Genomic DNA, 23,933 nt, shown 5'->3' with positions numbered 1-23,933 from the left:
GCAAGACTGGAATGAGGGAGAGGGTGTTTAGAAGCCACACCACCACCACCGCATTAACACTATCTCTGCTGTAGAGCTGTTCCTCAAAGTCCGCTTCCAGAACAGTAGCTGTCTAAGAAAAGAAAAGTGTCTCCTGCAACCTGGCTTGCTTGAGGTTGATACAGTTAATAACAGCATATGAAATGACAAAGTGCATCATTCAGAAAAGTGCATTGTTGCCCTGGATTTGAAGGGTGTGCATACCCCAGAATGTGATCGAGCTAATTGCAAGCACATTATGTGCATTCAGCCATCCTGAAGTAATGAAATAGAACACCAGGTAGTTAAGGGTTAATTTGGAGATAGGCTTTCAGAAGCAAGGTCATATCTAGTTGCAGTTTCTGCTAATCAGAATGGGAGGAGGGGACAGGCAAGTAAACAACTCAGACTGAAAATCTTGGTGGTTGGAAAACCTTCAGTCTAGAGGCCTTTGATATTAAAGGTTTACTGAAAGTTAGAAAAGTGATGATATAGTAGGGAGTATTATGACTTGTTTTGTAGAAGTTAGTTATAAAAGATTAGCTACAGTATGCTTTGGAGCAGTCCTTGAAAGCCAACTTGAGAGAGGTTTTTCCTGACACCCTTTCTCCCCAGTGGGTGAGCAACTGGGCACTGCGAACCTGCTGTTAATTACTCAATACCATTCCAGATGTTAGGTTTAGAACTTTATATCCCAGATATTTACCTGTTGCCCCCAACTCCCCCAGCAGTGGCACATTTGGACACTGATGGGTGGGGGAGATTCGGGGTTTATGTTTGAAGGAAGGACATTCAGACAGAATTTGTTTTAGATACAGGTGCCACTTACTCCTTGATGAGCATCCAGAGTAAGAACCTGTTTGGCCCTCTGGCCAAAACAAATAAAACAAAGTGTTCCCTTTTGCAGAAATATTTTGTATTAGGTGTGGAAGAGGAGAAATAAAGAGCAATTTGGCTTAATAAATTTGGGAGGAGAGGGAATTTTGGGAAATGATGTTTTAAGAGAATTCAGAGTGTTAGCGGATTTTGCTAACAGGGTTCTATGGGAAATGCCTCCTGGCATATCCTAGGAACCAGTGGAGATTTTAGCAAGCTACCAGATAGCAGCCCTTAAGGCATCTGAAGAATTGGAGTGGCCCATGTGTACTCCAGAAACTTTTGCAATTTCAGAGAAATACCGGGAGGTGTGGGCCAAGAATAAAATAGAATGTGATAAAATTGAGGCAGAAATCCTAGTTACAGGCCTGGTTAAGGCTGAGTCCCCACTCTGGCACTTTGAGTGCAGAAGGTGGGGCCCCACAAGGATTTTAAAAATGAATACTGGACACTCCAGGCTTGTATTCAACTTCCAAGGCTACAGTTTATTTTTTTTTTTAAACCTTGGATGGGTAGATGCTGCCACCACCCAAGTGCAAAAACCCCTTTGAGACGCACTTGGGAATTTCTTCCTGTGGGGTACCCTCAAGCCCTTTCACCCCCCCTCCAGGGAAGAGCTGAGAAAGAAAAACAAAGGAAATCAGATGTTGCCACCAGCTAATTAAACAACATGTGCATAAATCTTTTAGGACACAAAAAATTTAATTGTTTTTTAAAAAAGGTAAATTTTATTAAAACAAAATGAAAGAAAATACATTAGAAAACTTAGACCATTACTATATTTTAAAAAGAACCACTTACAAGGATTAAGCATTAAAATAACTTTTTTGAGGTTCAGTTTAAAGGTTACAAGCAAAAACATTTGGGGTTATCACAGAGGAATTTACACGCCATAAAGAAATAAAAGAAATAAACCTAGTAGTGTTTTTCTAGACATTTCCTGATTTACTTACATATTTGGGGTTTTAAATGAGTCCTTTTTAGGTATGATTTGATGATTTTTCATACCTGGCCCAAGCTTTCTACAGTATAGTTCTGCCCTGTTCCCTCTCTCCCCGAGAACACTGAAAGACAAAGGGGAAGTTTTTACCCAATTTTTAAAAGTTTTAGCCTTCCCATTGGCTTTTTTGGTTAGGTGCCCACTCCCTTCCTTTTACCTATGTAGGGACACTTTTTAACCCTTTACAGGTAAAGCAAATAGAGAACACCTGGGTGTTCATAAAAGGGAGCTACCGCCCACCCCTTCATTTATTACTGGCCCTGACCCCCCACCCAGAAGCAGTATGAGTATCCGAAGGAGGCAGAAGCCAGTCTGAAAGAAACAACTGATAGGCTTTTAAGCCAAGGGGTTTTAGTCAAGACCCAATAATGCTGATCTCTGGCCAGTCCTAAAAAGTGATGGTAAAACCTGGAGGCGGATAGTTAATTTTCACCCCCTTGATCAGGTGATACCACTGATGGCCCCCACAGTGGCTAAGTATTAGGTGGTGATGGCCTCCACTGAGGGGAGGAGGGCAGGCAGGGGGCACAGTGGTTTTCAGTTTTTGATTTGGCCAATGCTTTCTTTGCTATCCCTTTACATCAGGACAGCTATTACAAATTTGCTTTACCTTTCAAATGAAGCAGTTGTGTTTTGCCAGCGTCCACCTGTAATCAAGATGTGGGATGGGATGCATGAAAGTGACTGTGATTTTTTTTATATGGATAACATCCTAATTTGTATTTAGACCAGAGGTGAGAGTTTGGAAGTTTTGGATAGGGTATTACAAAAGATTCAGAAAACTGGGTTTAAAGTAAGCCCAAAGAAAGCCCAGTTGTGTTCCCAGGAGGTAAATTATTTTGGAGTGATTTTGGTCCAGAAAGGGCATTCTCCTGATCAACAGAGTGGTGCTGGTTCCTAAATTACCAGCTCCCACAGAGGTTACAGCTTTCTGGGAATGGTTAATTTCTCCCAAGGATTTTTAAAGATGACAGCCCCACTGCATGAATTGTTAAAGAGGGGGTGGAATTGAACTGGGGCCCTCTGCAGCAGGAAGCCATGATCAAGTTAAAGCAGACCTTAGTTTAGGCTCCAGCTTTAGTACCCAGGTGTGACCACCATTTGTGCTACTGCTGGCAACTACAGAAAGGAGATTGGGAGCGGTGCTAAATCAGAACCATGGAACAGGCCTTGGTTCTGTGGTTTAAGCCTCCAAAATTATAAATGAAATAGAGAGGGGGTTTACTCCCTGTGAAAAAGGAAGTTTTGGCACTAGTTTGGGTTTTGCAGCACTGGGAATATCTGGCGGGATTGTGCCCTTTGTTACTGAAAACTGCCCACTCCTCAGTGAAATATGTGAGTACTGGCAAGATTAGTAATGGTCGTATCTTCAGCCCCAGCAAGCCTTAAGCAAATTAGAGCTGATGAATTTGCTGAGCCCCAAGCGGGTGCTCAGAGTACAGTTAAGAGTTAGAGCCCCTCCCAGGGTTAAAAGAGCGAGGCGAAAGAGGGACTTAGGCCCAAATGGCCTAAGTCCAGGTTAATAAGTTAGTTAACTGTTTAAGTTCTGTTTAAATGTATACCTCTCCCTATAGAAGGAGGGCAGACGTTTTGTTTTGCTTTGTTTTAGAATATTAATTATGTGGATGCTGGAAGACCTTGGAGATGATGCATTCCTGTGTGCTGTTTTGGCTGTTTGGCATTTGGATCACAGGGCTACGCCTCGGATGGTATGAATCCAGAACTTGGTGTGCCCCCAGCATGGGAAAACTTCCTGTGGATGACCGTGCCGTGCAAAGTGAATGATGCAGTGGAAATTGATGTCGCCCCGGTGACCAGAAAAGTCTCAAGCAGTGCTGTCAATGCCTCCTGGAAGTGGTCAGATGTCAGTGGGACAGAAGTGATCCCACCCATGACTCCTCTCCAGATCCATAATGAAGGGCTATCTGCTTTGGAGGACAGAAAAAAAAAAAAAAAAAGCAATACTGCTTTGGGACTGTAAATTGGTGACAAATGTTAGTTTAAATTTTAGTTTTTTTCCACCTGTAAACCCCGTTGTGTTCATTTATGAATTGATATCCCCAACTGGACAGCATCAGGAGAAGAGACAATTCATTTTAGGCTGAAACACTCCCTTTTATAGCCAAACATTGGGTAGAAAAGTTTGGGGGGAGGCAAGATTACAGATAAGGATACCAGGAGGGGAATGGGAAGCTCTTTTGCCTTGCACTTGGGAGGCCCTAGGTCCTCAGGAAATTTATAAAAGGGATAAAGGATGTCTGGATAATAGCATGGTTACATGGTGTTTTGGTAAAATGATTAAAAGGTATAGAAGTGTGAATTCTGTAACCACCTGAATTGATTTGATTGGAGCATGTCTGGTTGAAATCAATGGGAAGACGCATATAGAGACGAAGGTAAACAGTAAGGTGAATTATGGTGAGTGAATGTACAGTAGACAATGAAACAGTATGAATGAGGAGGTGGTTGTGAATAATATGAATGCAATGGCTCAACACCTAAAAGATTTAGCAATGCCCCGAGGGTATTTTTAGATCAGCTAAGCTGCATACAGGATGGGGTGACACAGGTTTTAGAGAAATGGGCGCTATCCCAAGAAAAGGACCACCTCCACCTCTTGCAAGCTGTTGGTGCCCTCCACAGTAATGTTTCCTTGGCTCTGACATGCATGCAAATGCAGATGTAGGTTACTGACATGTAAAGAACATGATTTGAGATGGTATGAGTGGGATACACAACATTGGAAATTAGGAACCTGCTTAGAAGAATTTGGGATTGAATATGAATGTACCACAAATACCTTGCAGGGACAAGATGTATGTTTACAAAAGAGAGAATATGCCTGTATTTATTGAAATGAATTTGATTGTTGTAAAATATTAACTAAGCATTCCTATTTAAGGAATTATTGGTAAGTTGCTAGGCAGGAGGCACGCACAGTCATGGTTACCATCCACCACGCTTCTAATTAGATTAAGAGACTGAGAGGGTTAGCAGCGATTTGGAACAAAATTAGTGGGAGATGTTATTGAGATGGTCCCTCACAGAACTGGGGATTTAATTTGGCCTTACATTTAATTGTGGTGAGGTTCTAATGTTTCAGGTGGCATTGGTGGTTGTGCTTCTAGTATGGATATGCTGGATTTGGAGGAAGATTGATCGGTTGCAAAAGCAGCGGTTCTATAGACCACGTACATGAAATCTGGTCCTTAACAAGGCAAGTCAGGAGTGAAACCGGAGAGTGCCAGCGAGAAGATTGTGTCTCGGTCAAGAGCCTTGAGACTAATGCTGGACCTTCAAAAGTAACCCACTGAACTTTTTTTTTTATATATGTATCTAAAGGCCTTTATTAAAAATGTGGCCTTTAAGGAGGGGGATGTTGCACTGTATTTGAGGGGTGTGTATACCCCAGAATGTGATCAAGCTAACTGTAAACTTATTACATGCATTCAGCCATGCTAAAATAATGAAATAAAACACCACATAGTTAAAGGTTAACTTGGAGACAGGCTTTCAGAAGCAAGATCATATCTAGCTGGCAGTTTTCTGCTAATCAGAATGGGAGGAAGTGACAGACAAGAAAAACAACTGAGACTGAAAACCTTGGTGGCTGGAAAACCTTGAGTCTAGAGGCCTTTGATATTAAAAGTTTACTGAAAGTTAGAAAAGTGATGATGATATAGTAGGGAGTATTATGACCTATGTGTTTTGTATAAGTTAGTTACAAAAGATTAGCTCATAGAGAGTACTTCGGAACAGTCCTCAGAAGCCAACTTGAGACGTTTTCTTGAGACGTTTTTTCCTGACACCCTTTCTCCCCAGTGGGTGAGCAACTGGCCACTGAGAACCTGCTGTTACTCAATACCTTTCCAGATGTTAGGTAACTATCCGGGATGTTCTAAACCTATTGCTTTTGTGTGCTTAAATCTAATAAACTGCAGTTTTAGATAGAGCATACTTACATGCATGATCTTATCAGACAGAATTGCTGTGTTCCTGTTGATTTATTACTAACACCACCTAGAATGAAATAGTTAAATTGCCCCTCTTGGGGGTTCTGAAGACCCCAGGTAACAGCATGACTATCCCAGGGCTAATTAAATAGCCTTTATCCAGCCCCAAATTGTCTTCATGGTTGCTGATTTAAGGAAGGTGCATGAGTGTTGTAGCCTATGCAGCTACAGAGGCTTCTTGCAATTTCAGCAGGGAACTTCGCCTTTAGAAGTAGCCACCTAGTGGTCTCAACATGGGATTGAAGTCTTTCCAGGCTGAATGATGTCATTCAGTCAGGGATGAAATTTTAATGATGTCATATAGCTCAGAAATTGAACTAAGCCAGAAAGAAGAGAGAGCACCTATACCTCCAGTTAAGACCCAGCAAGGCAATCTTCTGACACAGAGCTAGGGTTTTTTCTCCTCAGTGTGAAGTGTGTCATCTTGTGTCTAGAAGAGGTCAGCCTGCTACAAAGACACAATACCCACACTTGTTGGCGTTCACGGTAAAGAGGTGTTCTACAAGACTAGGACCCCACTGGCCCAAATCTGTGAGGTTAGAACATTTTAGATATTTTCACCCTATTAAAGTTCCCAGAAGAAATAAAGATCTATGGTGATGAGTGAAAAATACATGTGTAAATATTTCACCACACCACCATACCCCAGCTGTTACCTGCTAGTCTATCTCTAGTGCATTATACTACATACTGATACATTGTCCAGCATTTCTTACACAGAATACAGCATTATTATTTCCCACAGGGCTTGTCTATAGGGGGAAAATGGCCTTGAACAGATATTCCACAATAGCTCCTCATAGGGACCCTCTTATTCTGCTCTAAGAAAGCCTTTGTGCAACTTAACTGAATCCATTTTAGTGACAAATAAGAGAGTGTCCACACGGGGAGTTGAGGAATAGCCACTGTGTTTTAAATTCATACTCTAGCTTATTTCACAATAGAAAAGCCCATAATGTAGCATGGTACATTTCTTTCACAAAATGAAAAACACATTTGCCAAAGGTTGACCAACCGTGGCAACAGGTCTCCTTGTAAAGTTAAAGGGTTGTATAGCTACAGTACACCATAAAGATATTAGTGTGACAGATTCCAGTTAACGATTTTGATCTATTGCTATAACCTGAATACCTAGTAGATAGAAAGAATGCAGCAAAAATGAAAAAAGAAAATAACCCACAAAACAACAACAACCCACAAGCAAAACTCCATATCTCAGCTATATCCATCTTGTTCTACTTAGGTTTTATTGGTTTGTTAGCTGTTCTGGATTTATACAAAAAGTAACTTAAAACAGATTGAGGTTGAAAAATCAAGTGCTCAAAAGTTAGAAATTGCCAGAATTAAGTTTGCCTGTACAACCTGAATGTGGCCCTCTTGTGTGTAGGCATTAGGATAAAGGATGGGATTTTCAGAAACATCTAAGTGACTTAAGAGCACAAGTTCCATTGAAAGTGCGTGGCAAATAAGACCTGGGGCCATCCATCGAACAAGGATCAAAAGAAATACTGCATAGCTACCAGCTTGTAAAGGGGATAGATTGATAGGACTGTAAAGAATTGTGCTCTCTGTGTGGTGCAATATTCATTCATATTTTTTTTTATATTTTCATTCAGCCATAGGTGAAATTCAGGGTCTTAGTGACTATTTTAAAAATCTTACATTGTTTGGAACCTAGTTATTTAAGAGAGATTCCTTTTGTACTACTGCAATGGGCATCTCAGCTGTCAGTGCCTAGAACTCAGCTTTAGGGCAATCTCAGCTAAAGAAATTTGGAATTTACTGGCCTTCAGACCCCAAGTTTGCAGAGCATCAGATGAAGTTTTCATGTTGTCCTGCGTGGCATCTATTTAAAGATAAATAACAATTTAGCTTATCTGAGAAATGTAAGTTCATTAAGTAGTACATTTTATGTTAAAATAAAATATACCAGCCAATTTTGAATTAAACACTGTTAAGTTTATTTCCCAAAATAAAATTCACGCTGATCTTTTAATAATCATCAAGTTACCAAAACCCACATGTTTATAAATAATTAACTTTATTTCTGAATAACTGTCAGCCTTAATCCTGCAACTCAATCTACTCAAGTGGACTCTTAAACCTGGAGAGAGTCCTCCTGGAACCACAGGGCTCTTAAATAATGGGCACAATTGCAGAATTGGGGCATAGGCCATTATCCTTTCTAGGCACTTGCCATTTGGTTTTATCTGGTATAAGGATTTCATTACCTACATAAATGCAACTTTATGGATTTAACTCTTCCACTGATTTCAGTACAAGTAGCTCAGAGAAGAGGTGCGGAATCAGACTAGTTTACACATACAAATATGTAACATCAGTAATCCATTAATACTGAACACCATATCTCTTCTTCAGCTCTTCAACAGAATTATCCTCCAATCCGGACTGGTTCATGTGACTGAACAATACATGTGCAGCTGTAAGAGAGATAAAAATTAACATGACCTTCCATTTTTAGACTTTCAGACACACTATTTTTTTTTAAATGTGTGATTTTAAGGTGACAAACTGTTATAGAACATAAATATGTCCTATCTGAAAACTGTCAATACATTTAATATGTCATTTGGATTCGATAGAAGAAGAAATCTCAATAGTAATTAGTTAAAACTCAATATTCTGTCTATAAGAAACTGAAAACAAAACAAAAATCCACAAATGGCAACAACCAGCATTTTTGTTTTGGTGCTTTATACAATGAATAAAGGTCCTTTTACAGCAAGTGGTTAGGCAAAAAAACCCATAATTCCTCAAACAGGTGCATATTCCTGATGACAAAAACAGAAAAACAAACAAGACATAAGCTATCTTGTCTTATGCTATTAAAAACAGAAGGTAAAAAGTTTGTGCCAGATGTCAGACAAAATTGGCATAAAAATAAAGTTGTTTATTCAAATTTATAAGCTGTAATGAAGAAAAATATACTGAAGTAAAAAAGCTGAAAAAGCTAATAGTTTCAAAACATGAAAATGACTTTTACAAGGAAACTATTTGTCCAAGAGGCTCAGGTTTGTTTTCTATTATAATGAAAGAGTGGTAGGTGTAGTGAAGCTCAGCTATGTTCAGTAATTTCCAAATTGATTTTTTAAAATGTCCATTTATCAGCAGTAGATGTCATAGGGCACCAAATGGCTTGTGTGCACACAACTGGTGGTCTCAGTCTAGGTCTGAAATAGACAAATATTCAAATGACAAACACACACCTCAATGGGCTGAATGAAAGGAGGGTCAAGGCACAAAGAGTAAAACTCCTGTGAACTAACTGTGGTGGTCCTTCAAGAACAGTGCTGACGCATACAGGCAGAACAATTTTGAGAAGCTTGCACTGTCTCTGCTTAAATGTGTTCTGTGGCTAAACAGAAGATGATTTCTCACTCCTAGAGACTGACTAGCACATACATGAACACTAATTAAAAATAAAATCAACTAAAAAAAATAGAAGTCAGAAAACAATTACAATGTAGACTAATGATCAAAAGATGCTAAGAGGGATCCAACAGAATCTGATTCACGTAACAAGTGTGAAAACCAATATTAAAAAAAAAATTTACTAACAAGAGTATTAGGGCAAAATTCTCAAGGTGGGTTAAAGCCTTTTACACAACTCAAGTGGTGCAGAGGAATCATAATGTAGCTGCAAATGCCCAGCAGAGATGTTCCAGAAGTACAGGAACTCTGTTGGAGTATGTGTGCTTTCACAGGCCCTGCGCGACACATCCCACCGCAGAACCTAGAGGGACTAAAATGGTGGGGAACAGAGATGCGTCAGGGGCAGGGAGGAGCTCTATCATGGCAATTATCCATTGGCAGGGTATATTATATTAGTGACTCTTTTCCAATGGCACAAGTTAAAACTGCCACGAAGCAGCTCTAAGTTGTATCAGAGCTGGGGCCAGCCATGCAAATCAGGGAGCTGTATCAGCCCACCAAACTTCTCCTGTGCCAAGACAGAATCAAGCCTTTAGTGCCTTGATATTACAGTGATGGGTAAAATGCAAAGGTGGCAGCACTCAGTACTGCAATTAGAGCCTGAGTTTGACTCTACAACATTTTGAACATTTTCTTCCCAAATTTGATTTCGTGAGAATCAGATATGAATGACATCATGCATTTTGGTACTACATTGTGCTCAATTACAACTGCAGCTACTAGCGTTTGTACACAACATTGCTATTGAAAAAGGTAGTTATAACCAGCATGTCTTTTTTGGCTGTTAGTTTGAGTTTTAAGAAGATCCTAAAAACTGAAAGTTTCTGAGAAGCACATTTAAAACAGCTGATTTGATCAAGCATTCATATGTCATTTAAAATCATCTAGATGGAATTTCAAGTAATCTATAACAAATCATTTACATTTCAAAGACAATCAAAATGTTGTTCTAAAATATATACTTTAGGAATTATTTTGGGGAAGTTTCATGGCCTGTGTTATACTGAAGGTCAGACTAGATGATCACAGTGGTTCCTTCTGGGCTTAAAATCTATGAAGAATAATTTGTTTCAGGGAGGGTCCTTCACGCCCAGCACAGTACCCCAAGGATTTGTCCCCATTTCTTCCTTTATTTTCCCCACTTACAAAAGCCCTGTATAAACTGATCTCCGAGCCAAGAAGGATATGATTTGCCTGAAACCTGTCAGATCCACAACTGCTCAGGCAAGAATGGTCACTACAAAGTGGTGGAAAATTTCCCTTCTCAGAGTGGTTGAGTTCACTGCTTTTAGACTGATCCACATGTCTTCCCCTCCACTCCCCATCAACCTCTCAAAAAAGAATCAAACTGGAAACCTTTTTAGAAACATGTAGTTAAAGCAGCCTCTGAAGTGTAAATAAATATTGGCTGTAAACTGAATGGATACTGAAGTATCTGACTGAAATGAGACGTATACCAAGATCCAAGTTTGAAAAAAAAAAGATTTGGCATTACTTTCTACTTACTTTTTTTCTCCAAGTCTGACATAAACATGACTGCCATGTCAAATCTTTTTAATTCAGATAGCCTCTGGAGAATTTCAAGGATGAGCGATGGTTTCTCTTTCCTAAAATAGCAAATTATTAAATATATATGAAAATAACTACCTCTGATTAGAAAGATCCAATAGATACAAGCAGGATTACGGAATTCAGGAAATTCAAGCTACAGGAACAGATGAAATCAAACAAACAAACAGTTTGTATGCAAATATTTTTAGTACTAGCGAACAAAGGTAAAAAAAAATACACAGAAAGAAGGAGGAAAGTTGACAAGGCGACATTAAATCATGCACTAGTTATTGCTATTCTAAATATCAAATCATACTTTTCAGTGCCCAAAAGGTTGGTGCTTATGGTGCATGTTTCTTTTTGAACCTTTCCATAACCACAGCACCTTTCTGAGTTATTATTCTTAGCTCATGATAATGGAGAGAGAAATCATATTCCTCGTTTTCAACCAAAAATGGAAACAACAGATAATATCACTTAAAAACACCATCTCTGGCTTTCCTAAGGAAACACATGCTCATACAAACTATGTCAACTAAAATGCCTTAGTACTAAGAAATCCATTTGATGTGCCACTTTAGACATCTACAGATCATGATCTATTGATTAGTGTATGCAAATCCAGAGGGTTTCAGGAGGAAAATAAGGAGAGATTTTAATGGGTAGTAATTTGATTGTGAGGATGTGCAGACATCAGATTGTATGGTTGCTGTCATTTTCAGCAGTATGGAAAAATCTCTTTTTTTTTTTGACAATGAGAGCATATTTGACCACCTTCCTTCCTCTTTCACTACCAATGACTACAAATTATCTTTTTGATTTATACCTCAAGTTCCCCTCCTTTTAAAAACTGGTTTTAACTTTCTGCTCTCAACAAATTCACTCTCTAGCAGCCATGCAAGTAGTAACACGGAATGAAGGACATGCCTCTTCAGGCGTGGTGATTCACCCTCATGATTTGTTGCTGTTGGGACAATACTTGCTTCTGGCCTATACCTGGCCCCTTTAATTTACACTTGCTACTCTGCATCATAAAAAAAAATATAACATATTTTTAGAGCTCAGATTAATTTAGAGGAGTGGCACATTGTTCATAATGAGCAGAATGAACTTTTTAGCCTCAAGTAATGCAGCGCTGAAATATCTCAAAAATAACTGCCAAGTGCTTTTTATTTTCTTAATATTAAGACTTCTATTCCCATACACATGCTCGCTACTTTTCAGTGTTCTGTTACAGAATACAAGCATATAATTAAAGGGGGAAAAATAAAAACCAAGACACTGAAGGCATCACAATGAAGATAGCATAAAATAATGGAATTTCTTAGTTTTTTGCTCGTCTTTGACCTACATTTTATTGTTTTAAAAATGAATTCTGAGCTCAAGGAATGTGCTATCTTTCCAATAGAAACAAATCACTTCACATAGGCCATCAAGTAGTCAATCAGTGGCCAGTAATGACACAATCTGAATTTAAACCAATGCCTTAACGCAAAAGGCTTTTTATTTCATTACCAATTTTCTCCTAGCTGGTCCTTCTGAAATACTCTTCTTTTCTGAAAATTAATTTCTTGAGGAATACATTTAAATAACTACATCCTGATAAGCCAGTGTTATATACTATAGACTACATATTCGGTATACTAAACAGAAAAAGCCTCTGTTGGATGCAAACAATATAAAACCCTAGGATAATTAGTGAGGAACTGAACTTACTCAATGTAAAAGTCTTGCAGAATTTTCAAAATCTGGTTAAATACATCTGGATCTAAGGATTTTTGGAACAGCTTTGGATAAAGCGAAGGCTCTATTTGCTTTGGAAGAATAAAAAACACTGTTATTTACAGACAAAAAATATTATTCAATTGTGAAAACTGAAACTAATCATTTTAAGTTCTCCTAGCAGGATCCATTCCCTTCCACATATTTTTATAGTGCCTACCAACATCATGGGCACTCCTGGAAATAAGTTAAAAAAAGCTACAAGAATAGGTTTTGGCCTATTATGCATATAGCCTTCTACATTCTGTTGAAAAGATAGCTGTAGTTACAAGGAAATATATTTTTCTTCTTAGAGCTCCTCATTTTATTTTATTTACTTGTACATTTTTGCAAGTGATTGTTAAAGGTTTTTTAAAAAATGTACATTAACCCTTGGTAACAAGGGAGGAACTAAAATTACCTTTTTTCCTTCAAAACTATTGAATTAAAATATAGATTAAAGTAGGTTGAGGCACTTTAAAATACCTATACAGCCTATAAAGGGATAAGAATGCTGGTATTCTTCAATGCTACAGCTCCAATCCGGTAAAAAACATGTGAGTAACTGGAGTTCAATGTGGATACAAAATGTGTGTTTACATAATTTGGGCCTAAGTTAGAAGGAAGGGATTAAAAAAAATGAGGACACCATTCATAGACTTATACTGTAAATGTCAAATAAAACAAAATCGAGCACAGAATGAAAATTATTTTCACATGGAGTCAAAGCTCCTTGGTATCATGGGAAAGGGGTTTAAATGAAAATAAAGATACTGCCATTTGTGAACTGTTAAATCATTCTAGACACTAAATTTCCCAATCCACCACCATAAAAGGACACTATTTCTTTAAGCACAGTTGTAGTCACAGAATACAACTCTTACCTTTAGGTACATGTACATCTTATCTGGGCAGCCTTTCAATTTTCTGAAATCAGATTCAAGCTGGAATGAATTTGCAGGGATTGCAGGAACATCAGATGTAGACGCAGGAAGTAATGTTTTTTCTTGTTCTAGATGATTTTTCAGACTGGATGATTGAAGTGTAGCTGATGGCATCTCTTTCATATTGGTAGGGGATCTACAAATATTTGTTTAATTGTACATTTTAAAATAAAAATTCTGTCCATTTCATAAAGGAGTCTTAGTTGGAGCTATTGGGTACCATCTCTTTTGCAAATCTGAGCCTTAATAAATATCCTCACTTTCAAGACTTTAGTAATAGTTTGTATAAAAAGCAATTATTTTCTTCAGACAAAAATATTCCTAAGCTTTGAAATAAAAGCAAAAGAACATATTTAAATTGAGCTAATTAAATGTTTGTTAAAATATGATTTGACTGGTCAATGTAAATGATTTTCCAGTCCTGTAAAGATGTATGTGCTACATATTTATTATATTTCCATAAATAACTGTTTTTAGTGCACGAAATGCTTCTACCATTCAATATATATCAGCATTACATAAATTCTTTCCTCCACAGCTGCAAGAATAAGAAAATAAGTTTTCTTTGGAATTTCATAATGCAAAACAATAAGCATGTCAAATGTGAAAACATTTTCAACACTGATTACAGTGCAACCATTTGTTCTCCTGTAATTTATTTGTCATTTCAATCAGTATATTTTTAGTGGTTAGAACATGGCCGTAAAAATGTACTTTTGCCCTAAAAACACTATAAATTGAATCCATTCAGCTGTTCAGGGGAGGAAAAAAAGAACTAAATTTTTCCAGACCATTTTCCAGTTAGTAAAAATATGTTAAAAAAGGCAAGGAATACCATATTAATATTCTCCAACAGTTCAAAGAGCCTGGGAAATTGGCTTAAACAGCCAATCAAGGATTCCCAGCACCTGGGTGTAGGGAGCTATCTCCATTGGTTCCAGATCACCCAGCCCAGCACTCACCCAGTTTAGGAGTCATCCCAGGGATGATTCCAGCCAATGTAATAACCCTATCACAGGCTCGCTGGCCTTTTAAGGGGAGTTGGGCTCAGCCTAGTCGGGAAAGGTCAGCTACCCTCTTCCTCAGCTGATCCTGATCAGCTAGGGAGCAGATGGCCCTGTTTAATTATTAGTCCCAACTGGGAAGGGTTATGGGATGACCTCAAAGGGTTGCAAGAGCTTGGTTGGGGGAGGCAGTTGATTCCGCTAGTAGGCTCTGGAGAAGGGTAGCTCCCAGACAAACAGCCTGGTGGACTGAGGGTTTCAGGAAGGAGACTGGCTCCTATGACTGACCCTGGGAGGAAGGCGGCTCCCAGAGGGGAAATGCCCTGAGAGTCAGTGCTCTGTGGAGAGTGGGAAAGGCCTGAGAGCTTAGGCCAAGAAGGGTGAAAAACCTTTCTGTTTATAAAAACAACAAGGAGTCTGGTGGCACATTAAAGACCAACAGATTTATTTGAGCATAAGCTTTTGTGGGTAAAAGCCCCACTTCTTCAGATGCATGGAGAGAAAATTACAAGATGCAGACATAAATATACTGACGCATGAAAGGAAGGGAGTTACCTCACAAGTGGAGAACCAGTGTTGACAGGGCCAATTTGATCAGGGTGGATGTAGCCCACTCCCAATAATAGATGAGGAGATGTCAATTCCAGGAGAGGCAAAGCTTCTTTTATAATGAGCCAGCCACCCCGAGTCCCTATTCAAGCCCAAATTAATGGTGTTAAATTTGCAAATGAATTTTGGTTCTACTGTTTCTCTTTGAAGTCTGTTTCTGAAGTTTTTTTTGTTCAAGTATAGCTACTTTCAAATCTGCTATAGACTGTCCAGGAAGATTGAAGTGTTCTCCTACTGGCTTTTGTATGTTGCCATTCCTGATGTCCGATTTGTGTCCATTTATTCTTTTACATAAGGACTGTACAGTTTGGCCAATGTACTAACCCAGGAATCAATCCCTATAGCAAACCTCGTTGCCTACTCTGTCCCCATATCTACTCTGGCAACACCATCAGAGGACCCAACCACATCAGCCACACCATCAGAGGCTCATTCACCTGCACGTCTACTAATGTTATATATGCCATCATATGCCAGCAATGCCCCTCAATGAGAAACAGCAGAACTAAAATTCATTTGCAAATTTAACACCATTAATTTGGGCTTGAATAGGGACTGGGAGGGGCTGGCTCATTACAAAAGCAGCTTTTCCACTCCTGGAACTGACACCTCCTTATCTATTATTGGGAGTGGACTGCATCCACCCTGATCAAATTGGCCTGTCAACACTGGTTCTCCACTTGTGAGGTAACTTCCTTCTCTTCATGTGTCAGTATATTTATGTCTGCATCTGTAATTTTCACTCCATGCATCTGAAGAAGTGGGGTTTTTATGTTAGTCTTTAAGGTGCCACCGGACTCCTTGTTGTTTTTGTGGATCCAAACGGCTCCCCCAGTACCTTTCTGTTTATGTTGCACTTGGGATTACTGTTTAAATTCGTTACCAGTACCTTGCTGGGTGGGGCTGATGGAGACTACTCCTTGGGAGAAAACTGAGACATGGTGAATAGTGCCGTGGTGGGCCAAAAGGGAGGTAAGGTGGATTCTGACCCTGCCACAGGCTCCTTGGGAGCTCTTACCAGTCAACAGAACTTGGAGCAGACATGAGGCTCCTGGCTGCCTCCACAACTGGAGAAGCGGTGGCAAAATCCTTTAATACCATCTTTGTTGCTTCCCATCCCCAGGTGTCCAGAGCAGACCTCTAGCACTCCTGAGAACCTGAGAATCTTGCACTAAAATTCCCAACTGACTTTCTATAATTGAGGTAAGATGTAATGCATAGGAAATGTAGCATATTTTATACATCAAAATTACATAACTTCCCTCAGATATTTGGAATACCTGAGCAAAACAATCTAAGTTAACAACTTGTCCACCTGTTTCTAAAAGGCTCATATTTGTTTCAGAAGTTTCTCTCCTTCTCACACACACACACATTCTGTGAACCTGTGTTTCCAAAGTAAATCTTCAAACAAGGTGTATATAGCTAAAAGACTATTTAATAAAAACAATACAGTAGTTAAATTTTCAAATTTCAATTACAACTACATTTAAGCAAGGTTTTTTGGTGCAATATTCAAAGCACGTAATAATCTGAGAAGGATTATATACCCAGTCACGTTTGCCTATCAAATCTGAGAACACCAAAGAGTTTATTATACTCACTGGAAGGCTGGTATATCACTGATTTCTTCTATTTTCAACTGTTTTGCTCTAGGAGTATCAGATGTAGTTAAGAGGTCATCTTGATTTAGATTCTTAGTTGTTTCTACGCTTGTAGAATTAATCCAATTACTGACTAGAGTAGTAGTATTAGGCACATCAACATTCTGCATCTCATCACCAACTTCTTCAATGAATATTCTTCTCAAAGGCTTCTAAATAGAACAAACCACTAAGGTTAGTGGGATACTCTACTTTATTCTTTGTAAAGACTATTGTTTACAATGGACTAGAACCCCAGAGCCACTATGTTAGTGTGTGCTGGTGTCCAGTGCAGATACTTTACAATAAAAATATACAGACGGTTTACATATTTATTATAAATTTGTGACTTCAAAATTCATCATAAAATTAAAAATATTCTCTTTCATTTGCCTCTTTTCCCTGCTACCATTTTACTTTATTCGTATGTATTATGGGGCATTCTCACCTCAAAGTCATTCCATTTCTATATTTTGTTTTCCCAGACAAGTAAAAAACAAACAAAACAAACAACCCTCCTCTCCCCCACACAAAAAACATACTTCTTCTGAGAGGCTCTTTAATCTTTCAATTTAGGATCTATGATATTTGGCCAGTCACTGGTCAACCAAATTTTGTATCCAAAGAAAGACATGCAATGAGATTTGACTAGCTTTATTTTGCATAAATAACTACAAATAGGTCTGTGGTCACAGAATTTAAAATCCAGCCATACTATTCACTAAATGACATCCTGAAGCAGTGAATTCCATAGTGTGCCTACCCATTGTTACTGAAATAATTTGTTTCATTTGTTCCAGTTTTGCTAATAATTACTTTGATCCCTGCCTGATCTCCAACAATTGCAGACATCATATTACAGGCCCTCCACAGGATCTCAGGGTCTTTTACCAACCACCCAAATGAAGGGTGAATTCCATCCACTGAATGTAACCTTTTGGGAGAAGAGTGTGTTATGCATATTTGCAAGGCTATATACAATTATTAGTAATGGGACTCTGAAGTTCAAACAGCTAATTAATCTGTTAAAGGGAAGAACAGAAGAATGCAAAAGATTCTGGGGCAGATTCTCTGTCATGACTGAGATCTACTTAACACAGTGAAGAGGCCTTCAGGGAACCAGTTATGACTTACCAGTCCCCAGCTCTGGCCCAGCCCCACCTTAGGTTAGAACAGTGTGAGTTGCTCTAACAGCTATGCTAACTAGCAACAATCTCCAAAGAACAGTCCTCTATCTTGGGGTAGGCAGAGTGCAATCAATTATGGACACAACCCATCCTGTCTTGTGTCAGGAGAGGCATAGGGTCTCCACTGGGGAGATACAAGTGGTTTCTGTTCTCTTTGTACTGCAAGATCAATGAAAAGGGAGCAGAGTAGGACAGTAAATTTGTAAGTGTTAGTAAATGCCTAACCTTAGTAGAACCATGAAGGACAAATTAATCTATATTTAGTATCTCCAGTTAGTGCAGCTTTTAAGCTGAAAATTAGCATGTCAAGAATGCTACAGCTGATATAACCAAGTGTAATTTAACATTATAGAGGATATATTCTATTACATTTGTATTATACAATATCTATTAATTGGATGAAACAAATCCAATACTTATTTTTAAAATTTAAAGTAAAAGACATTATTTTCTACCTAACTTTAGTCTGTTACCAATTTTGGTTTAATACTACAATGAAAGGAATCAAGAAACAAAACTGTTTGGAAGTTAATTAAATTAAGAAAAAATGTATTTGTCAAACATTAGTGTGCTTTGCACTGTACAAAACACAGTAAATACTCTGTGTCCCAGGGAATTTACCTTATAGTTATAAGGAACAGAAAAAAATTAAAATTATGAATAGTGTAAGTCTAATGCATGCAGAAATCTGTATCTGCAAACTGCATTTATTATCTTAATATATATTTAAATAAGGCATTTTTACACTAAAAGTGTGCATGCCAAATATCAGTTTACATTTACAAGACAACAGGTAAGAAAGGAATTAAATGTTTAACTCCACGCCCCTCTATATTTTCAAAATGTTTCCCCCTTCTCCCCCACTTACAGTTGATCTAAGATGTAAGGGTTTATCAATGGGCTGCACCAGGTTTCGTATTTCTGTTTCTTCTGCGGATGGTTCAGGACATTCCTGGTAAGTCCACAGCCCTTTCTCAACTAATTCCTTAAAGATAATTGGTTCAGATAATTAAAATTAAAGGTTAGTTATGAAATTCATTACATTTATACATCTAATCTAAGCACAGAAATATTCTGTTAATAAACTGCAACATATAGTCACAAACATACATACATTCTGTATTTTGGTTAGTTCATTTATTGCTTGTTTATTGCCAGGTTCCAACTTCAAAACTGTTTCAAAATCTAAGTGAATAAAAAATATGAGAAAAAAAATGTATAAGTTTCAAGTTGAAGCATTTCTGGTCTTTTTCTTTCTTTTTTTAAATTAAACTATCTCTTTTTTCCAAAGGTAACTGCCTCCAAAATAATTAGTTTACAAGTAAATTAGGGCTGTCAGGCGATTAAAAAAAAAATTAATCTTGATTAATCGCACTGTTAAACAATAATAGACTACTATTTATTTAAATATTTTTGGATGTTTTCTATATTTTCGAATACATTGATTTCAATTACAACATGATACAAAGTGTACCTCGCTCACTTTATTTTCATTATAAACATATGCAATGTAAAAACCAAAATAGTATTTTTTAATTCACCTAATACAAGTACTGTAGTGCAATCTCTTTATCACACAAGTTGAACTTACAAAGGTAGAATTATGTACAAAAAAATAACTGCATTCAAAAATAAAGCAATGTAAAACTTTAGAGCATACAAGTCCACTGAGTCCTACTTCTGCAAACGTGTTTTTCTGAGCGATTGGCTGGAGACGATGCAGCTCGCTTCTTGCTTACAATGTCACCTGAAAGTGAGAATAGGCATTCGCCTGGCACTGTTGTAGCCTGCGTTGCAAGATATTTACGTGCCAGATGCGTTAAAGATTCATATGTCCCTTCATGCTTCAACCACCATTCCAGAGGGCATGTGTCCATGCTGATGATGGGTTCAGCTTGATAACGAACCAAAGCAGAGCAGAACGCATGCTCATTCTCATCATCTGAGTCAGATGCCACCAGCAGAAGACTGATTTTCTTTTTTTGGTGGTTCAGATTCTGTAGTTTCCGCATCTGAGCGTCGCTCTTTTAAGACTTCTGAAGCCATGCTCCACACTTCATCCGCCTCAGATTGCAGACGGCACTTCAGAATCTTAAACCTTGGGTGGAGTGCTGTAGCTATTTTTAGAAATCTCACATCGGTACCTTCTTTGTGTTTTGTCAAATCTACTGTTAAAATGTTCTTAAAACAACATGTGGTGAGTCACCATCCAAGACTGCTATAACATGAAATATATGGCAGAATGCAGGTAAAACAGAACAGGAGACACAGAACTCCTTGGGGGAGAATTGTGTCACAAATTTAATTAACAGATTGTTTTAACGAGCCTTATCAGCATGGAAGCATGTCTTCTGGAATGGTAGCTGAAACATGGAGGGGCATACAAATGTTTAGAATATCTGGCACATAAATACCTTGCAATGCCAGCTACAAAAGTGCCATGCGAATGCCTGTTGTCACTTTCAGGTAATATTGTAAATAAGAAGCAGGCAGCATTATCTCCCGTAAATGTAAACAAACTTGCTTCTCTTAGTGACTGGATGAACAAGGAGGAGGACTGAGTGGACTTGTAGGCTCTAAAGTTTTATACTGTTTTGTTTTTGAGTGCAATTATGTAACAAAAAAAATAAATCTATATTTGTAAGTTACACTTTCACGATAAAGAGATTGCACTACAGTATTTATACGAGGTGAACTGAAAAACACTTTCTTTTGTTTATCATTTTTACAGAGCAAATATTTGTGATAAAAAATAATATAAAGCACTGCACATTTCATATTCTATGTTGTAATAGAAATGAATAAATTTGAAAATGTAGAAAAACATCCAAAAATATTTAATACATTTCAGCTGGCATCCTATTGTTTAACAGTGTAATTAATCGTGATTAACTTTTTTGAGTTTATCACGTGAGTTAACTGTGATCGATCAACAGCCCTAAAATAAAATATAAAAATTAACTCCATTTAACTTGGAAAAATATAAAGCTAGACTATTTCCTAGTAGCTAATAATATATAATATAAGAAATGTTTTATAACTAGGTGGGAAAAACACATTTTATGTTAAAATAAGACTTATTATGAAAGCACCAGTCACAGTTCCATATTTAAGATTGATTGGCAAGTTACATTTAAATAGGAACTACAAATACATAATTAGGGCACCCAAACAGCCATAACTCTCTCCTGTAGTGATACCACAAGGCAGCAGGGCTGAGAAAAAAAAAACGTGTCTTTAAAAAAATTAATTTTTACCTAAAATGGAACTATAAACACTAAAATGCTTTAATTATAACTATGTGGTTATTGCACGGTGTCAGTACAGAGGGTTAAGGTTGTTTAGGTGCCTTAACTCTGCATTTCCATACCTTTAACATGTCTGGATTTCTTTTAAATTTAATCTTAATCTGAATTTCCTAGTTTTATCATGTTTCTTTCTGTAACAGTTACACTTTTCCTCTGACATATTTTCCCCTAAATTACTATTCTCAAACTAGACTCCATCTTAATGTAGTTTCTGGTTAGAGATAATACTAAAAATACATGCTGAAGCTTAAAAATTAGGTTGGTTTAATGACCATTACTGTATCAGTCTTCATCTCTCCCACTCTTCCAAAATTCATGTCCCATGCTGTTGAGTCCTAGTTCCTTGCACGTATTGTTTATACATGTGTGTATATATGTGTGTGTGTGTATATGAGAATGTGATAAAAAGACCAAATGTCAATTGTTGATAAAATTTATCACTAACTCAAAATGAAAAATAAATTGATGCAGCTTCATTTAGAAAATGTGACGACAAAAATACTGATGAAAAATAAGTATTATAACTTGCAGAATATAAAAAAAAATGTTTTTCATGTTTCATATAAATCCAAACCTAGAACCCTTCTACAACACTCTTTAAATAATACATTCCATTGCAATCTTTAGCGAGATAAAATTATCTGTTCAAATGAATAAGGGGTGGTAGGTGAAATAAATCTTCAATTTGGCCTACCAACACAAAAAATTAGAGATTTGACATTCATGGTACCAAAAAATTGGTCTTCCTAGAAGTCGTGCCCCAATATACTGGAAATGCCAATAAATGGGTTTAATTGTTTATTGGGTGTTTAAAGAATCAGGACTAAATAAATCTACATATGGTACCTAACCCATCACAAACATTTACTTGCATTCAAAGTCTCACCTTGCATAGCTTCTTTTAGCTTTCCTAGTGCTGATCTGGCAGCCCCTCTTCTGGCAAAAGCTTTAGAATAGGAAACATCTAGTAGTACAGCTTGTGTGCAGTCTGTTTCTGCCTCTTCATATCTCAGCAGAAAATAAATTTTAAAAGATTATTATACTAATCATGTAATGAAAACACAGTTTCAATATTAAAAAAAAAAAATAGTTTCTCCAAGGTATAAACATTTGGACCAAAGGCTTAATATCCGGATGCCTAAAATTAAATCCTTAAATCCATATTTAGTCACAAATAGAAGTGGCCTAGTTTTCAGAAGTGTTGAGCATCCCCAGCTCCCATTAAGTCAATGGGAGGCTCAGGAGCTCAGTACACCTTTGATACTTAATCACTCAATAAAAGAGGCCTGACTTTCAATCTAAGGGTTTAAACTTTAGACACCTAGGTTTGAAAATTTTAGCCTTAGTTTTTCTTACATCCAGTGATATCACAGATCTAAATTCCCAGCTTCTGTCTACAGTATTTATTTCTAGACTTTTTTTTTTTTTAATAAACACACAACAAACTACAGAGTTTTTAGAAAGCAATATTTTTCCAAATAAGTGTAATCTAGCAGATTTATTAAAATTTTCTATATTATATACTTTAATATATTGGTTGTATACCTGAATTTTGTGACAGCCACACAGAACACATACTACATGGAAAAAGCCTTTACAAATGGTAGAAACATTTGTCTCATTTGATTGTAAAATTAAATTCCAGAGACAAGCATGTGCATCTATTGTTACTGGGACTTTTTGGTTTACTCAAACAGCAAAAACAAAAACCCAACTACCTTCCTACATCCATAACTGAAAAGAGTTTGTATAATTAAAAATATTTGTTTTATAGACTGCTTATAACCATTCCTTCAGAAGTTTGAATCAATTTCTTTAGCAAAATTAGCTCCCTTAAATCCTATATGAGACATCTAGCAACTTTCACCACTATTCCTCACTATTACCAGCAGGAGAGTGAGGGTGAGAAAACCTGGATTTGTGCTGGAAATGGCCCACCTTGATTATCATACACATTGTAAGGAGAGTGATCACTTTAGATAAGCTATTACCAGCAGGAGAGTGGGGTGGAAGGAGGTATTGTTTCATGGTCTCTGTGTATATAATGTCTTCTGCAGTTTCCACAGTATGCATCCGATGAAGTGAGCTGTAGCTCACGAAAGCTTATGCTTAAATAAATTGGTTAGTCTCTAAGGTGCCACAAGTACTCTTTTTCTTTTTGCGAATACAGACTAACACGGCTGTTACTCTGAAACCTTTCTATCTTTTTGTCATACATAAACAGTATTGATCCAGGTCCTTTGAAGAGGTGAGTACGGTTGCACAGAACTTTAAAAGTAAGAAAAATAGGACTGGTCAAATTGTGAGACAATGATTCAAGTTTCATTGTGGTTTCAACCAAACCCCATTTTTCTCTCTTTCAAAATGTTTTCATTAAAAATTAATCACAAGACGACATATGCATATATTAACGGAGACATTGAAAAGAACTGAACATTTGTTTGAATATATTTTACACTGAATTCTAAGAAGAAGATAGAATGAATGGCAGTAATGGTTTGAATTTAAATGAAACGGATGTATCATTTTTTGTTCCCAATTTACAAAGAATAGAGAAGTATACACT

At 37.4% G+C, this 23,933-nt stretch overlaps 1 protein-coding gene across 5 annotated transcripts in view; it reads right to left on the bottom strand.

Annotated features, from left to right (window-relative positions):
• Window positions 1-7,844: 7,844 nt before the first annotated feature.
• The window catches only part of RPAP3 (RNA polymerase II associated protein 3), a 45,722-nt gene continuing 29,633 nt past the window's right edge, over window positions 7,845-23,933 (bottom strand). For 4 of the 5 annotated variants that reach the window (XM_048835959.2, XM_048835961.2, XM_048835958.2 and 1 more), the window contains 8 exons: window positions 22,254-22,375; window positions 19,174-19,244; window positions 18,928-19,044; window positions 16,834-17,045; window positions 13,557-13,752; window positions 12,628-12,725; window positions 10,867-10,967; window positions 7,845-8,348 (listed from right to left, as the gene is read on the bottom strand). In XM_048835959.2, the coding sequence (XP_048691916.1) occupies window positions 8,257-8,348; window positions 10,867-10,967; window positions 12,628-12,725; window positions 13,557-13,752; window positions 16,834-17,045; window positions 18,928-19,044; window positions 19,174-19,244; window positions 22,254-22,375 (1,009 nt within the window). In that variant the 3' untranslated portion in view covers window positions 7,845-8,256. The remainder of the gene's footprint in view (window positions 8,349-10,866; window positions 10,968-12,627; window positions 12,726-13,556; window positions 13,753-16,833; window positions 17,046-18,927; window positions 19,045-19,173; window positions 19,245-22,253; window positions 22,376-23,933) is intronic. The other variant, XR_007354609.2, reaches the window with a different exon arrangement.

The sequence above is a fragment of the Caretta caretta genome, chromosome 1 (genome assembly GCF_965140235.1).
Source record: "Caretta caretta isolate rCarCar2 chromosome 1, rCarCar1.hap1, whole genome shotgun sequence".
In the NCBI taxonomy this organism is placed as follows: domain Eukaryota; kingdom Metazoa; phylum Chordata; order Testudines; family Cheloniidae; genus Caretta; species Caretta caretta.
Note: the sequence above shows the minus strand (reverse complement) of the source record. Positions and strands in the feature narration are given on the sequence as shown.